General features: G+C 39.9%; 1 protein-coding gene across 1 annotated transcript in view; it reads left to right on the top strand.

The window, feature by feature from the left end:
- Positions 1–16,893, top strand: part of LOC128666928 (zinc finger protein ZFP2) — a 298,618-nt gene extending 281,725 nt beyond the window's left edge. Inside the window, exon 12 of the mRNA XM_053721748.1 lies at positions 15,224–16,893. Coding sequence (XP_053577723.1) covers positions 15,224–16,233 — 1,010 coding nt within the window. The 3' untranslated portion in view covers positions 16,234–16,893. The remainder of the gene's footprint in view (positions 1–15,223) is intronic.
- The last annotated feature ends 1,897 nt before the right edge of the window (positions 16,894–18,790 follow it).

Raw genomic sequence — 18,790 nt, 5'->3', positions numbered from 1 at the left:
GAAGACAAGGCTCCGTTTGGCTGGTCCTGCGGGTACGCCTGTGTCTTTTTGGACGCTAACTTTCAGGTTGCCTTATATTTTATTTGTATCCGATTGGATGTCTTTTATTTAGTTTTGTTTCCTTTGGGAACCTTCTGGGATCGATATTCTTTGTTCTTCTTCGGAAGTTGTTTTGGACATGTTAGTCCTATGTTAAAATGTATGTTTTCCCCTATGAGGGAGAATTTATGCAGCTTGCCGGTTAGGACCCTATGTGCAGGCTGGTCCTGTTGGGTTCATTCGGTCTTGCGGCTGTTCAGACACGTGGCGCTGTTCTGCTTGACTGGTATGGTAGAAGCGCAGAGTGCTCAGGTTATCTTTTGGTTTTCATGTTCAACTAAGCATTCAAGAGGATCTCTGGGTCCGTAAGGAGGGAAGGATTCTTGCAATTCTTATAGCCTTCAGTCATAGATGACCGGGTCAGGGGAGTTTTCCACTGCGTCACTCTATCCAACATAGAAACATAGACATTGACGGCAGATAAAAGCCATAGGCCCAGCAAGTCTGCCCAATATTACCTAACAGTATAAACTTATCTAGTTTGTAGGATAGCCTTATGCTTGTCCCATGCATTTTTAAAGTCCCCCACAGTGACATCTGATATCATCAGAACCTAGTGTTTTCCTCCCCCCAGGCGGTAGAGGGTTGGGGGGCTTAGCGCCCCATTGCCGCAATTTGAGCGGTTTGGCCTTCGGTTTTAGGGTTCTGGATTGCCCTTGCGGGCTTGATTCAACAGCTTGTATCAGAATAGGCTGTCTAGCATGCGGAGTGTTTTCAGTTTGAAACCAGTTGCTACTGTTGGCACCTTGAAGGTGTGCGCATATGCTATTTATAGTGTATCTAGATACAGCTCTTACTCTTGATGTGTACTGTCTGTTTGAGTGATGAGACCTTTGGGTCTCCTTCCATTGTTTCCAGCTGGATCCCCTTTTAGGGATCTGTATTTCCGGTTGATGGTTGATCTCTGTGGGGACTTTGCTTAGCTTAGCGCCTTTCTCTTCCCTGTGTCCTCTGCTGGTGTTGAGGTGATGGGGAGTCTAGCCCTGCTAGAAGGTTTTTTTTACCTCAAGGTATCCCTTATGTTGTCCTGGTTGTTTTGGAATCTTGAATCTCAGGGCTGGTCGGGGTGTTCCACGGTAGTGGGAACTTGGGCTATGTCCTTGCTCCATCTATCTGACCTGGTCAGGGTGGCCAGGTTTTCGGAGTATTTATTACTCTTTGCAACAGAGCAGCCCAGGTGCTCTAGGGTTAACATTGTGACTTGCGCAGCTGCTGGTGCTGGAGATCCAACTTCTGGTGCGCCTTACGGTTGCATTCCCTTGGTCAGCTTGCCAGTGTAACCTATGGATTTCCTGCTCTGCAGGCAAATGGGTTGGCTGTGTCTCGGCTTGGCAAGCTACTTGGGGGGGACCTTTTCTAGGACATTCGTGTTGGGGATTTATCTTCCCATTAGCCGGTGACTTCGGGCCTTGAGAACAGTTACTGCCCATCCGGGCCTCATCCATTTTTCTTTAGGGGATATTCTCCTCCCTATGGAGTTGGAGTCCTTTCTTGGGGCTTCTCCTGGAGGGGAGGTTGACAGGTGGGATTGGTTCCCCCTGGGGTCTTGCTGGCTCCAAGTCAGACTTGTTGGGCCTTTATTTGGATAGATCCTTAGGTCTATGGCCTTGTCATCTGTTTTCAGATTCGGGTTGTACTTGTACTCTGTGGGGATGGCTGTGATATCCTTACACTTGTTCTTGTACCAGTTTCAGGATTCTTCTGTTCCCGTATTTTGGATCCCTGGGGCTGGGTTGGTCCAGCTGGGTGTGGGTCTACAGGTCAGGATGGCCGAGCGGTCTAGGGCACTGTGTTCAGGTCGCAGTCTCCTCTGGATGTATGAGCCTTGTTAAGTCTATCCGTTAGCTCAGTCTGCTAGGATATAGAATTTCCTTTCAACTTGCTCCATCACTTTCAGAAGAGGGTCTACTCTTCCTTCGGGTTCTAAGGGTATACTCTTCTTCTCGGGGGGCCTCCATTGAGGTTTTGTGTTCCACTTTTTAGGGACCTTTATAAGTCCGGCAGCTTTGGTTGCCTGAACGTGCCCTCTGTCTGGGGGTGGCTTTTGCGGTTTGTTCCTTGCTTGACTGCTTCTTCTTCCTTGCAAGTGCCCTCTGTGTCGTCCTGATATGGACTCTGTGTTCTCCAACCTGGGTTTTTTTTTGCCTTGGTCTATTACACATTTTTCATGGTTGAATACTTTGGCATTCTATGTTCAGACGCTGGGAGGGCTTTGCCTCTTCAGTTGCATTCAGTGCTTGCAGGATGTTGGAGAGAAGTCTGTTCTGTCTCTGTGCCCGGGCTTATCCCGGGTTTCGCTTGGTATATGCGTGGTCTCCTTTTCCTGTTTGGACCTGTTTGGGTCTCTGTGAGCTGGGCTCACTCTTGGAGGTGTTCTTTTTTGTATTAGGTGACCTTTTTTGGTTTCCTCGGTTCTCCTTTGCCTTGTCCCCTTGGGGGTTTCAGCTGGTGTCCCCTTCATTAGTGGGGGGTGAGTGGTGGGGGACCGTCTGTTGGGCGACTGTCTCCTGGAGGACTGTTCGCTCAGTCGAATCAGTTTTGCAGTCTCTTGTTTGGCTTCTGGACTAGCTGCTAGTCAGTGTTCTTGGGGCTTTTCCTTTAAAAAATGTATCGGCTTCGGGCGAAGCAGGTTTTTTTTATTGGGTGGAGGTTCAGGCCTGGTGCCCTCAGTATGGGCCACCTATTGTACCCTCCCATCTTGGCATTCAGTGTCCTCTATAGCTTGGGTATTGTTTTCCCAAAAGTAATGAATGCGGCTGTGGACTCTTTCCATTTAAGAAGAAAAACATAAATTATGCTTACCTGATAATTTCCTTTTCTTCTGATGGAAAGAGTCCACAGCTCCCCACAGGTAATTTATGTGGGGCATCCTTATTATTCTTCTGGCACCTTTCACCCTGATATTTCTTCTACTGTTCCTTGTTCCTCGGCAGAATGACTGGGGCATGAGGGAAGTGGGAGGAGTATTTAAGCCTTTGGCTGGGGTGTCTTTGTCTCCTCCTCGTGGCCAGGTTCTTATTTCCCTACTGTCTACTAAAAAAATATATATAGTTTTGATAGATAAATATAAAAAAAACAAGGCTCTATTTCTGTTTAAATTTAGTGATGGATAAAAATGCTCTGGTCTTTTGGGAAAGTTTTAGTCTGAAATGCCCGGTCCATTAAGGGGTTAATGCTGAGAGCAGCAGTCTGCTGGCTTGTTAAATCCTCAGAGTAACAGTCTTTAGCCTTGTTAGCAGTTATACCAAAAGCAGCAAAAACGGAATAAAGTTAACACCTTAACTTCCCAAAATTGCAGGCTAGAAATAGAGTATGAAATAGAGAAAAAATCACAAAAATGAATAGAAGCTTCCACTAGTGTATTGCCAGAGAACAGCTCACTACAGCTTGTAAATTAACCAAGCAGTAAGTTTTTGGTAAACAGGTGTTTTAAAGGAAACTAATGAGGGAAGGCATCATGGTCCTAAAGATAGTAGATTCTGAAGGAATTGTTATACATATATATATATATATATAACAGCTGCATTGTCATTAAGACAAGAATGATTGCTAGAAATGAAACTCTTGATTAACCCCTTCGCAACCGAGTATGTGCCAGGAACGTCCTACAAAAAAATACCCTTAACGGCCAAGGACGTTCCTGGCACGTCCTCTGGGGTTTCAAGCGGTAGAAGCGATCCTGATCGCTTCCAGCCGCTTTCATGGTGTGATGCCTCGATATTGATCCATTCAGGAATTGCAGAGCCGAACATAACAATCCTGCAAACAAAAAAGTAAAATTATTAAGAGTGGATCTTCCCTCTAAAGGAATATGAAAGGTAGTGAGGACACTACCCAAATGACCCTGGTCAAAAGTTTACACACCCCAGTTCTTAATACTGTGTATTGCCCCCTTTAACATCAATGACAGCTTGAAGTCTTTTTTTGTATTTGTGAATGAGGCTCTTTATCTTCTCAGATGGTAAAGCTGCCCATTCTTCCTGGCAAAAAGCCTCCAGTTCCTGTAAATTCTTGGGCTGTCTTGCATGAACTGCACGTTTGAGATCTCCCCAGAGTGGCTCAATGATATTGAGGTCAGGAGACTGAGATGGCCACTCCAGAACCTTCACTTTATTCTGCTGTAGCCAATGGCAGATCGACTTGGCCTTGTGTTTAGGATCATTGTCATGTTGGAATGTCCAAGTACGTCCCATGCGCAGCTTGCGGGCTGATAAATGCAAATTTTCCTCCAGTATTTTTGATAACATACTGCATTCATCTTGCCATCAATTCTGACCAAATTTCCTGTGCCTTTGTAGCTCACACATCCCCAAAACATCAGCGATCCACCTCCGTGTTTCGCAGTAGGAATGGTGTATCTTTTATCATAGGCCTTGTTGACTCCTCTCCAAATGTAGCGTTTATGGTTGTGACCAAAAACTAAATTTTGGTCTCATCACTCCAAATGACTTTGTGCCAGAAGGTTTGAGGCTTGTCTCTGTGCTGTTTGGCGTATTGTAAGTGGGATACTTTGTGGCATTTGCATAGTAATGGCTTTCTTCTGGCGACTCGACCATGCAGCTTATCTTTCTTCAAGTGCCTTCTTATTGTGCATCTTGAAACAGCCACACAACATGTTTTCAGAGAGTCCTGTATTTCCCCTGAAGTTATTTGTGAATTTTTCTTTGCATTCCGAACAAAGAAATGGATGGTTACCTTTAATAGCCATTCAAAACCCTTTGTGTCAACTTGTGTGCATGTTATCAGGCCAAAATCACCAGGGTATGTAAACTTTTGATCAGGGTCATTTGGGTAGTTTCTGTTGTCATTATGATTTAAAAAGAGTGTAAACACAGTTGATTGATAATAAATGGCTTCAGCCAAACACTAACCATGAGTGAAAGAAAAGTTTTTGTGTTATCATTCATATTCTCTGAAAAATGGCCAAGAAATCATAAATTCTGCCAGCACAACTATATATATATATATATATATATATATATATATATATATATATATATACAGTCATATGCAAAAGTTTAGGCACCCCTGACAATTTCCATGATTTTCATTTATAAATAATTGGGTGTTTGGATCAGCAATTTCATTTTGATCTATCAAATAACTGAAGGACACAGTAATATTTCAGTAGTGAAATGAGGTTTATTGGATTAACAGAAAATGTGCAATATGCATCAAAACGAAATTAGACATGTGCATAAATTTAGTGCATATTTAGTAGAGCCTCCTTTAGCAGAAATAACAGCCTCTAGACACTTCCTATAGCCTGTAATGAGTGTCTGGATTCTGGATGAAGGTATTTTGGACCATTCCTCCTTGCAAAATATCTCCAGTTCAGTTAGGTTGGATGGTTGTTGAGCAAGGACGCTTCAAATCACCCCACAGATTTTCAATGATATTTAGGTCTGGGGACTGGAATGGCCATTCCAGAACATTGTTTTGGGTCATTGTCTTGTTGAAATATCCAGTCCCAGCGTAATTTCAACTTTGTGACTGATTCCTCAACATTATTCTCAAGTATCTGCTGATATTGAGTGGAATCCATGCGACCCTCAACTTTAACAAGATTCCCAGTACCAGCACTGGCCACACAGCCCCACAGCATGATGGAACATCCACCAAATTTTACTGTGGGTAGCAAGTGTTTGTCTTGGAACGCTGTGTTCTTTTGCCGCCATGCATAACGCCCCTTGTTATGATCAAATAACTCAATCAGTCCACAGCACCTTCTTCCAAAATGAAGCTGGCTTGTCCAAATGTGCGTTTGCATAACTCAAGCAACTCTGTTTGTGGCATGTGTGCAGAAAAGGCTTCTTCCACATCATCTTCTCTTTGTGCAAAGTGTGCTGAATTGTTGAACGATGCAGTGACACCATCTGCAGCAAGATGTTGTTGTAGGTCTTTGGTGGTGGTCTGTGGGCTGTTTTTGACCGTTCTCACCATCCTTTGCCTTTGCCTCTCCGATATTTTACTTGGCCTGCAACTTCTGGCCTTAACAAGAACTGTGCCTGTGGTCTTCCATTTCCTCACTGTGTTCCTCACAGTGGACACTGTCAGCTTAAATCTCTGCGATAGCTTTTTGTAGCCTTCCCCTAAACCATAATGTTGAACAATCTTTGTTTTCAGGTCATTTGAGAGTTGTTTTAAGGCCCCCATGTTGCCAATCTTCAGAGGAGAGTCAAAGAGAACAACAACTTGCAATTGGCCACCTTAAATACCTTTTCTCATGATTGGATGCACCTGTCTATGAAGTTCAAGGCTTAATGGGCTCACCAAACCAATTGTGTGTTCCAATTAATCAGTGCTAGGTAGTTACAGGTATTCAAATCAACAAAATGACAAGGGTGCCCAAATTTATGCACCTGTCTAATTTCGTTTTGATGCATATTGCACATTTTCTGTTAATCCAATAAACCTCATTTCACTACTTAAATATTACTGTGTCCTTCAGTTATTTGAAAGATCAAAACGAAATTGCTGATCCAAACACCCAATTATTTATAAATGAAAATCATGGAAATTTTGCACACGACTATATATATATATATATATATATATATATATATATATATATGTGTGTATATATATATATAATGTGTGTGTGTGTGTGTATATATATATATATATATATATAACAACATTTAAAATTAGGGCGAGGCAAAATATAGAAAATATAGAAAAAATAACTCATTGTGTAGTTCATTAACAAATCTTGACAGGCCAGAAGGCTTGTTTTTCCCACAGACAGCCTCTGAATTACATTGTTTCCAATGCAGCAAAGGATTCTGGGTAAGATATGCAAATGAGGTTCACAATGACACACTTATATATATCCAAACAGACAAGCACGAAAGCAAATTGCCTGGGGTGCAACAGAAAATGCACAATAATAAGTAAGAGTGCACTCACCAGGACTTGTATAACAATTGTATTCCTCAAGTGTGAACATTTTCGAGGAGTTTAACCCCTTCCTCAGACATTTGCTGTTTTTCTGTATGTCTGAGGAAGGGGTTAAACTCCCCAAAAACGTTCACACTTGAGGAATAAAATTGTGATACAAGTCCTGGTGAGTGCACTCTTACTTATTATTGTGCATTTTCTGTTGCACCCCAGGCAATTTGCTTTCGTGCTTGTCTGTTTGGATATATATAAGTGTGTCATTGTGAACCTCATTTGCATATCTTACCCAGAATCCTTTGCTGCATTGGAAACAACACACACACATAAATAAATATTTATATATATATATATATATATATATATATATAAAACAAGACTTTAAGGTTGAAGTCAGAGCAAATAGGAGAAGAGGAGAAAATCCTCTTTGCATTTTGTGATACTGATACACAAATACAGAGACATGGGGGTAAATTTATCAAATGTCGGGCGGAGGCTCATGTCCGTCCGACATCAATAAATGCTGACAGCAAACGCCATCATTGCACAAGCATTTCTAGTGAAATGCTTGTGCAATGCATCCCCCCTACACTTTCACGGCCAGTCGGCCGCTAGCAGAGGGTGTCAATCATTCCGATCAGATACAATCGAATATTGGTGTATGCCACCTCCGAGGTGGTGAATGAGTTAAGGAGCAGTGGTCTTAGGACCTGAGGCTTCGGGGATAGATTGCAGCATCCGCTGCTTGATACATCTACCCCATAGAGAAGAAATCATCAGGGTCCTAAACTGTAGAACAAATATAGCTACAAATATGTACAAATAACTTTATACTCCCCTTAGTGAAGAAAAAAAAATATTAACTGGAAAAGTGATATATGAAAATCCAGCTTTTCAATAAATAAAAGTGTACCTGCTCTGTACATTAATTATAAAGTAGCAGGCTAAAAAGGCTATCAGTACAGACTGTTTGCATTGAAAAGTATATTAATGTCTGGAAAAGATTAATCACCGTGCCGCCAGAAAAGCTGATGAGCTGAGTGTACTAAGAAACAATGGAGTGAGGTAAGTAGAGTCGGGTGTGAGACTCAATAGCGCAGAGGGACCAACTGGGGTGCTATTAGTGGAGCGTGCATAACAGTACTAGCTCTGAGAAGAAATACATTTTTGATTAAAAAATGTGCAAAGGTTTGAAGAAGCATTTCTATGTAAGGAAAATAAATATAGCAGCACAGATTTCTGTGCGGCTATACTTATTTTCCTTACATAGAATGCTTCTTTAATCTTTAATAAAGTTTTTTTAAACAAAAACAAACAAACATTTCACTAGGAGGATTTTAAAGCCCAAATAAAATGTATCCCATTAACTGCTAAACTGTATGAATAAGTGAGTGTAAGGTGGTAATGTCTGTATGTCACTGTGTCCCTTGGCTTTGATGTACCTCATGAATAGGGTACCTGCTAATAGCCTGTGGGCTACATGAGTGCAATCTTCTATGGTTTCCAGCTGCAGAAATAGACTGCTTCCGGTAGAGAGCCCATCACAGCAGAAGATCTATGTAAGGAGTTTATAGACGTATAAAGGACCCAACAGGAGGAGGCTAAGGGGCTGGTACTTGTGACACCTGTGGCTCACTGGGTGTGATTGTGCCACTTCCCAATACCCCAATCTCCCTTCTGTTTCTCAGTAGCAGCGCTCTGAGGTGGAAAATAAAGGTCTTGATTACCAGAGGTGAGAGGGATTTAGTTTAGGGAATCTACTACTACTAGTGGCCAGGATTTAAATCTCAGGAGTAATGGTTCATTTACTTTCACCATTTTATGAAAGAAAAGGAAACTAGAAGATTGAGAGATTATGTTGTTAATCACATTGAGAGTTTTCAAGGTTAATTTTGTATCAGTGAAACTGAATGTAACAAGATCTAACACAAAGGGGATTTTACTTTCAACAAAGCAAACAATTTGCACAGTAAGAGCAGTCAATCTGTGTAATTTACATACAGTGCAACATTATTTAAAGGGATTAAATATAATTTAGCTAAAACTAATGTCCACAATTGTAAATTCCAAAATTATGATGTTAGGGACATTTAAACAACTACATTTTGGAATAAAAAAATGTTTCATTATGTGGACTAAAACAAAAGCTTTGCAATGTATTTTAATTTTTTTTTTTATTTGTCCTCTTTTCTGTAATTTTAAAGGGCAGTAAATACCTTGACATTTTAATATAAAATGTTTAGTTGTAAACACCTTGAGACGGTAATTAAAAATGTTTAGTTATGCATAGTAAAACAATTTTACTATATACAGTATATATATATATATATATATATATATATATATAGAAGAAAATAGATGCACTCGCCAGGAATTTCAAAGTTACCATTTAATGTAACATTAAATGGTAACTTTGAAAATCCCGGCGAGTGCATCCCTTTTTTTCACTACTTTCAATACTTTGGAAGCACCCTGGGTGGATAAAATGTTAACCGTGAGTGCTGGCCTGCCTGCTGTTTATTTATCTTTATATATATGTATAAAATTTGCCGGTAGATAAAAACCAAAAGGCCCATCAAGTCTACCCATATTACAAGTTACTTATTACTTCCTCACATTTTTCCTGAATGTGCAACTCTCTAACTTAAGATTGTTACCCCTTCTTTTGGCATTTCTTTTTCTTTCGTAAAATGATGTGAGTCCATAGGTGTCCATAGCATGTGGGATATACTTCCCGTCACCAGGTGGAGGTCAAGAACCCTCAGAAGACTGTACCACCTATATGCTTAAAGGGACAATGAACCCAAATGTTTTCTTTCGTGATTCAGATAGAGCATGCCATTTTAAGCAACTTTCTAATTTTTTCCTATTATCAAATTTTCTTCATTCTCTTGGTATCTTTATTTTAAAATCAAGAATGTAAGTTTAGATGCCGGCCCATTTTTGGTGAACAACCTGGGTTGTTCTTACTGATTGGTGGATTAATTTAACCGACCAAAAAACAAGTACTGTCCAGGGTACTTAACCAAAAAATAGCTTAGATGCCTTCTTTTTCAAATAAAGATAGAAGAGAAAAACTGATAAGAGAAGTGAATTAGAAAGTTGCTTAAAATTGCATGCTCTATCTGAATCACGAAAGAATACATTTTTGTTCAGTGTCCCTCTAACACCTAAAATGTAGAAATTTGGGTTCCAATTTTTCCCATATTATTATCTAGATTCCCCTTAGCAGCTCTACTATGTTTTTTTCCTCTAAAAAAAAGTTACTGTTTTATTAAGAGAACCGGAAAATGCAGTTAGCAGTTTATCTTCATTTTCATAGCGGTTGGGATGGGAGACAGGGACCCTCTGGGCAACATTTAGAGGCAAAATTAACATTTTCGATGTTTTTTACTTCAGGCTGTTGCCTGTACATCGTTACGGCGGTTAGCTCTGCCCCCTTCCCTTGGCGCCCTTTCTCCTCTTCTCCAATGCTCTGGAAGCTACTGTTTTTATCACTGAGGCATCATACAGACTTTTTCTCCACTGCTAGTATGAAATGTAACCCTTCATTGTCCAGGAGGTTGTGACTACCCTCGTAAGAGCTGCTAAGTGGGTTTAAAACGTTAACATAATTTTATTATGTTATTAATTTTTGGGGCCTTCATTTCTACTTTATATGGGTGGATTTAAGGGCAATTAATACAATTGTTCTCTATATTGTGCATTTAAAAACTGTACTTCAATATATACGCAGTTTTGCTTAATCTCTGCCAGTCATGTCTATACGCCCAATTAATATGTCTGACCCATTAGAGGAAACCTCCAGGGATTATTAAAATGCAGCACAGGAAACAAATGCTATTCATTCTCCTTGTTTGTTTTTCAAAACTGTTCCAGTGGACCAAATTAATCAGCTATGTGCTAATTGAGTTCCACGTTTCCAGTGCCAAGCTATAATTCTGCAGACTCGCAAAGACAAACTACATAAGGCCTATTCTCTACAGATGGCTCATTCCCCATTTGTAGCACAATGCATGGAAGAATTGAGTATTATGGTAGTAGCTTCAGTATCCCAGTACCTTTTGTTCATTTTCAACGTTATCCCCTTCAGTTGGCCATGCTTCATCAGTGGTCAAAGGATTGCTTTAATCTGGAGCAGCAAATAGAGCTCAGTTCATCAGTCAAAAGATCTCTCGTTGTGGAGGGACAGTCCTTACCTGGACCGTGGTCAGTACAGATGCAAGTCTGATAGGTTGGGGCACTGTTTGGGAGTTCCGGAGGGCGCAGGGAGTGTGCTCTCCTCAGGAGGAAAGTTTGCCTATCTTCATTCTTGGCCCATTCTCAGACAGGAAAAATGTATTTGTTTTCAGTCAGACAATTTCAGGGATTCGGAGTCCCCTTCCCATGCAAGAAGTTTTTCACATTCTATATTGGGCAGCGGAAAACCACTGCACTCTATCAGCTATTCACGTTCCGGGAGTGAACAACTGGGAAGCAGATTACTTTAGGCTTCAGTCAGTACCTCCCAGGAGAATGGTCTCTTCTTCAGGACATGTTCAATCAGTTAGTCCTGAAATGGGGTCTTTCCGAAAAAGATCTTATGGCGTCCAAGCTAAACCACAAACTTCCGGTTTATTGCGCAAGGTCAAGAGCTCAAATGATCAATGCTCTAGTCTGTCCTTGGAACTTCCAATTGGCCTATCTATTTCCTCTGTTTGTTCTCCTTCCAAGAGTCTTTGCAAGAATCAAACAGGACCTGGCTTCAGTAATTCTCATAGCTCCGGCATGGCCACGCAGAACTCATCCAGATGTCATCCTTCTTGGACTCTTACGGAAGATCTGCTGTCTCAAGGTCCATTATATCATCAGTATCTCAGATCTCACACAGAAGATTTACCATAAAGTTTGGAAATCTTATTTTCCTAAGATATGGTGAGTCCACAACGTTATCAATTACTAGTAGGATTATCACTCCTGGCCAGCAGGAGGAGGCAAAGAGCACCACAGCAAAGCTGTTAAGTGTCACTCCCCTACCCATAACCCCCAATCATTCTCTTTGTCTCTGTCAATGTAGGAGGTGACGTTCTGGTGTCTAAAAAAAATTAGATTTCTTTTGCTACACGCAAGTTTTTTTGGGTGTAGCCGTAGTCCACGTTAATCCCTTCAGTAGGGTAATGGTGGCTTTAAAGCATTTAGGAATTTGTAAGGTGGGCCTTGCTACGTTTTCTTAATATATTTGCTGCCCTAGTACAGAAAGACAGAGTAGGTTTACTCTGTTCTTTCTTTTTCTACAGGTCTCTGTGAAGAGTGGCGTCCTCTCACACCATGTAAGCTGTCGTCCTGCCTGACAGCTAGATTGCAGGTAAGTGCATTTTGTCTTCTAAGGACTGGAGGCTTGCACATCTCAATGTTTTGCTAATTTTTCCCTATCAGAGTTTAGTTTATCAGATTTCCTTTTGACTACATCACTTCGGTGATTTATATCAACCATCAGGGTTTAAGTAGTTACTTGGCGATGAAGCAGGTGTCTCCGATTTTTGAGTGGGCGGAGTTTCACTTCTGTCGCTTTTCTGCCATTCTCTTCCCAGGACGGACATCTGGGAGGCGGATTATCTGAGCAGGCAGATTTTCCTCCCAGGGTACTGGACTATTCATCTGGAGAATTCCTCAGGGGGCAGTTCCTGAGTTGGGCTTTATGGTTTCTCGTCTAATCTCCAAACTTCTCAGATACGGATCCAGATCAAGGGATCCGCAGACAGTTTTAGTAGACGCCCTTGCGTTTTCCGAAGGATTTCAGTCTGATTTTCCTGTTTCCTCTGTTGGCCTTTCTTGTTCGGAGGATAACCTGTATCAGGCAGGAGCAGGCTTGGTGTTTCAAATTGCTTCAGCTTGGCCTCGCTGGCATTGGTTTGTGGATCTGGTGGAGATGTTGTTTTCTCCTCCGGGGAAGTTTCCACTGAGGAAGGCCCATCTACTTCAGGTTTTTTTTTCTTCTTCCATATCTAGATTCTCTGTCGCTGCCGGCAGGGAAGTTGATTGCTTCGTCTCAGCAATTCTTCTGATTAGGATCGTCTCCTTGATGCAAGGCCATAGGCCGGTTCCTCGCATTATATTCCATAGGGTTTGGCGCAGATATTTTTACTTGTGCGACTCTCTGGGTTTCCTTAATGTAAAGTGAAGTTTTCCCTATTCTGTCTTTTCTCCGGGAGGGGCTGGAGAAGGGTTGGTCATGAAGGGTCAGATTTCTGCCCTCTCTGTTCTTTTCAAAAGTGTTTGGACGACTTCCGGATGTTCAGTCCTTTTTTAGGTCCGGATCAGGTTCAGGCCTGTGTTTCTCCTGTTGCTCTTTCTTGCAGCTTACTTTTGTTCTTCAGGTTCTGCAGCAGGGCTCTGTTTGAGCCAATGCATTCTGTTGATATTATGTCTTGTATTTTCTACCTATTTCCTCTGCTCGTAGAGTCTCTGAGTTTTCAGCTCTACAGTGTGAACATCTTATCCTCTTTTCCATATTGATAAGCGTTCCTTCGTACCAAGTTGGGATTTCTTCCTAAGGTGTTTTTGGACAGCAATGTCACTCAGGATATGTTTGTTCATTCATTCTATCCTGATCTTTTTTTTTTTTTTTACAAACTGAATGTGGTGTGTGATTCTATATCGAGACTACTAAGGCTTTTGGTCAATTCTCTGTCCTTTTTTGTGATATTTTCTGTCATGTATAGGGGCCAGAAGGCCACGTCAGCTCCTTTTTTCTTTTTGGTGGAGGAGTGTCTTTCGGTTGGCTTATGAGATTGTTAGACTTCTTCCTTCTGAAAGGATTTCTTTTTTTTAAACTAGGGCTGTTTATTCTTCTGGGCCTTTGCAGACAAGGCTTCTGTGGAGTAAGTTTTCAAGGAGGCCTCTTAGTCCTTGTTACATACATTCTCTGAATAGTTTTTTATTTTTTTTCTCCAAATAAATGTTTTTGCATCTGCTGAGGCTTCCTTTGGGAGGAGTTTTGTATGTGGTGGTGCCCTCAGTTTAGGTCCACCTGTCTTGTTTGTTTCTCCCTCCCTTTCCATTCTGTGTCCTCTAGCTTGTGTATTGGTTCCCACTAGTAATTAGAATGGATTCGTAGACTCTCCATGCCATTGGAAAGAAAACAAAATTTATGCTTACCTAATAAATTATTTTCTTTCCTGGCATGGAGAGTCCACGACTCACCCTTCTCTAATTTCAATACGGTTTATTAGGTTTCTAAACTTCAGGCACTTTATATCCTTGGTGTTCTTCTCTTTCCGTATTCCTCGGCTGAATGACTGGGGATTATGGGAAGTGGGAGGGATATTGCTGGGGTGTTCTTTGCCTCCTCCTAGTGGCCAGGAGTTGAAGTCCCACTAGTAATTAGAATGGATTTGTGGTCTCTTAATGCCAGGAAAGAAAATCATTTATTGGGTAAGCATATTTTTTTTTTCTGCTAGATTTAACAGTTAACTGCAAAACAATGTACTTCATACTAACCTAATAACTGTAGTTAGCCTGGATTCGCTCCTCCAAATGAGGCATGTGATTGGTGGTGTTTGACCATTGAAAAAAAATTGCATCAAGTAAAATGTTAATTTATTTTAAAAATGTTTAGACTTAGCTGATGTTTTTCTACAAGAATGCATCAAAATGTCTTGTAATTACAAGGTGTCTACTGATGCTTTAACTTTGTAATTTGCTGGCTTTCCAAATCTCCTGTTTCTATAAAGGTGATATAATGGGTGCCACAATGTTGTAACTTTGTTATCCTAGATTTAAAATTATGTTATTCTTATCTCATATGCCCTGCTGAGGCCAGATAGTAATAGTTATAAATGATTAGACAAAGTAACTGTCTGAAATGGTTTTGAAAAAAACTTTAATTAGGGACAAAAGTTTGTGCACTTTTGTCCCTAATTGCCTTCAGCAGAAGCAGTTAGATAAGGGAAACCTAGGTTTCAATATGCAACACCCATTACTTTACTTACGAACACTTTACATTAATTTCTGTCACAACTATTTTTTTAGCATTTATTTAAAGTCACTGATATTTTATTTCAATCATATCTACTAACTATAATATATAGTTATGGTGATAGATGCATTCTAGAGATAAACGTGATAATTTGATCTATGTACAAACACTGATTTTTTAACTTATCAAAATGTATTGGTGAAAGTTAAAATTGTCTCAAAACTATAATTCTTATATTGTTTAATTGACTTCCAGTTATATTTCCAATAGATGGGTCCATGAACTGGGATATCTCTAAACCATTCCAGGAAGGAGTCAATTCTTTCAATCTCTTTCAACATGAAGGTCTTGTAGCAAAGAAACCTTATGAATGTCCAGAATGTGGGAAAGGTTTTAAAGAGCAATCAAGTCTTCTTACACATCAGAGAAATCATTCACGAGAGAGACCTTTTTCATGTTCTGTGTGTGGGAAAACATTTATCTGGCAATCTCGTCTTCTTACACATCAGAAACTACATACAGGAGAGAAACCATATGCATGTTCTGTGTGTGGCAAATGTTTTCTCTGGCAAGCGCATCTTCTTACACATCAGAAAGTTCATACACAAGAGAAACCATACTCATGTTCTGAATGTGGGAAATGTTTTATCCAGCAAACACAGCTTATTACACATTTTAAAACTCATACTGGAGAGAAACCATTTGCATGTACTGAATGCGGGAAATGTTTTATTCAACAATCACAGCTGATTAGACATATGACGTATCATACTGGAGAGAAACCATTTTCATGTTCTGTATGTGGAAAATGTTTTATCCAGCAATCAAGTCTTACTGCACATCAGCGAATCCATACCGGAGAAAAACCATTTTTATGTTCAGTGTGTGGAAAATCTTTCATTCAGCAATCAAGTCTTACAACACATTTGCGGATTCATACAGGAGAGAAACCATTTTCATGTTCTGTTTGTGGAAAGTGCTTTATTCAGCAATCAAATCTTCTTACACATCAGAAGATTCATACAGGAGAGAAACCATATTCATGTTCTGAGTGTGGAAAATCTTTTCTACATCAATCACATCTTTCTAGACATCGGAGGATTCATACAGGAGAGAAACCATTCGCATGTTCTGTATGTGGGAAAAATTTTATTCAGCAATCAAATCTTGTAGCACATCAAAAAATTCATACTGGAGAAAAACCATTTACATGTTCTGAATGTGGAAAATGTTTCCTTTGGAGATCATATCTTCTCGAACATCTAAAAATTCACCTATGAGAAAAAGCACTTTTGTGTTATTGAAGTGGGAAATGTAATACACGTCAGTCAAATCTTAATACACATCAGGACATTCAGACTGAATAGACTTTCATGTTCTGAATATGGTAAATGCTTCCGCTTCTAGACTTTTTTTTATTGAACATAAAAAATACATATATTATACTATATTTGTAGGGAACTTATAGTAGCAAAATATAGACATGTTGTACATTAGAGGAACCCTTTTCGTATTCTGAAGATTGAAGTGTATTATCCATTATTTGCATGTTCATATTCAACAAAATCTAATATGGGATAAAGAAAACATTTCAATGTCTTACAATTTGGAAAATAATTTTAGAAAATATGTTTTTGAACCATTAAGTAGCAGTATCAGGTTTCATTAATCTCATTAATGCATGCTCAATGATTGTTGCTAATGTGGCAAGCATGCAGCAGTAATGCAAAATATAAAAGCTAGTTAATCAGTTGTATACATTATGTGGGGGTGCAATATAACTCCCAAATCCTTATGACTTATAAAAGAAAGAAATAGAGGAAACATTTTTATATTTATACTTGTGTCTTCTTCCTACTCCGTATGGCAATAAATAACATTACTTAAATGTCCATTCAATAGGAAAACATTTCTAAAAAATAAAAAAAGACATTCAGCTATTTAATTGTATTTATTGACTTCACAGAAATCTGAAATGAAGATAAAACGCAAAGAATATTATTATCTGGATATGGACAATACTGAGTTAAAAACATTTCACACTTTTCAGTACTGCTGGGGTATATGACCATGGCTACTGGAGTATGTAGAAGTCTGATGTGGTGGATATCTCTTAAAAAATACATTTCCACTTTCTGTTTGAGTTCATGAATTTCTTTCCTAAGATATGGTAAATCCACGGAATCAACCAGCCAGCAGGAGGAGGCAAAGAGCACTACAGCAAAGCTGCTATATATGTCACTTCCCTTACCCAAAATCCCCAGTCATTCTCTTTGCCTGTGGTGCAGGTGGAGGTGAAGTTTTGGTGTCTGATCTACAATCAAGATTTTTTTATTTTAAAAGCAGAGTAGGTTTGCTCTGATCTTTCTAAAGGGTCTTGCCTTAGCCCATGTCAGTCTCTTCAGTAGGGCAGTGATGGCTTTTGAGCAATTCGGAACTTGTGGGGTACAATCCTCACTGCGTTTTCACAAAAACTTTTGCTGCCCTATTTATATAGCTTGAGTAAGTTTACTCAGTCTTTCTGTATTTCCACAGGTCCATGTGAGGGATGGAATCCTCTCAAGCCAGGTGATCTGTCCTACTGCCGGACATATACATGTTAAGGTAAGTGCCAGTTTTATTTTTCTATGTAAGCAGGGGAAAATGTGGCACTTATTCAGCTAAAACGCTGCAGAGGGACGTTTTTTATAATTCCTGTCAGGGTATAGGTTTTTATGGCAGTTTTTGCAGGCACTGTTATTGTGAGAAGTTATTTATTTTATTGATGGCTCAGTGAGGATCTGTTTTTAGTAACGGATTATGTACTTTTATTGGGGTTTTTATTGTTTGTTTTTAAGCCTGTTTTTAAGAAAGTTGTTTTAAAAAAATGGCTTTTTTGTCAGCTGTTGGACCATCCCTTTTAGGGAGGTTCTAATTCTTTGATGTCAGAGCTTTTTTTGGCACTTTTCTTCACTTCCTGTAAAGTGAGGTGCACATATTTCAGATGGCTCTGCTGTTTAGAAGGCTTCTAGCTGTTTTTGCTTCTCTGGAATCCGGATTGTAAACAGGATTGTTTTTTTCCTCAGTTTGCTGCGGGTTGCAGGACATGTATGGCACCTCAATAATTCTGCTGAGGTGTAGAGTGTTGCCTAGGGTATGTTTTTCTTGATTTGGTAAATTTAAAAGGAACATTTATTTATGAACGTTTTTTTGTTTGGTATTATATCCTTTGTTAAAAGATAAAAAAAAAGTTGAATTTTTTTTTTTGCTTCTATTTTTTGTAATATGGATCAAGAGGCTGTGCAGGATGTTACCTGTAGCTTATGTTTTGATGCCCAAGTGAAACCCCCAGTACCTTTTTGTTCTTCATGTATTGAAAGAACTTTAGCTTATAGAAATAGACTTTTTGACCCTGAGCGATCATTAGCTAAGGCGGATGCTGTTCAGAAGCCTCCTGTTTCAGATGTGCTGCAGCTATCTCCTCAAGGGACCAAATCCAATTCATCTGCACATGCACTGCCCTGCTTTTCCTGTCATGCTCCGTCTGGGGTTACTTTGCAAGATATTGCTGCCCAGGTATCTTCTGTGGTATCTGAGGCGCTGTCTGCTTTTCCCATGCTGCAGGGAAAACGCAAAAGGAAATTTAAAGAAACAGTAACTTAGGTTTCTGATCGTGAAGTGGCTAATCAAAGTATTTCCTCTCAGAAGTCTGAGGATTAAGATTCTTCGGGTGCATCTGAGGGTGAAATCTCGGATTCAGGCAGTATAATTCCTTCTGCTGATTCTGAAGTTGTGTCCTTCAGATTTAAGCTGGAACACCTCCGCTTGTTACTTATGGAGGTTTTGGCTACCTTGGAT

This window comes from Bombina bombina, chromosome 7 (assembly GCF_027579735.1).
Source record: "Bombina bombina isolate aBomBom1 chromosome 7, aBomBom1.pri, whole genome shotgun sequence".
Classification (NCBI taxonomy): domain Eukaryota; kingdom Metazoa; phylum Chordata; class Amphibia; order Anura; family Bombinatoridae; genus Bombina; species Bombina bombina.
Note: the sequence above shows the minus strand (reverse complement) of the source record. Positions and strands in the feature narration are given on the sequence as shown.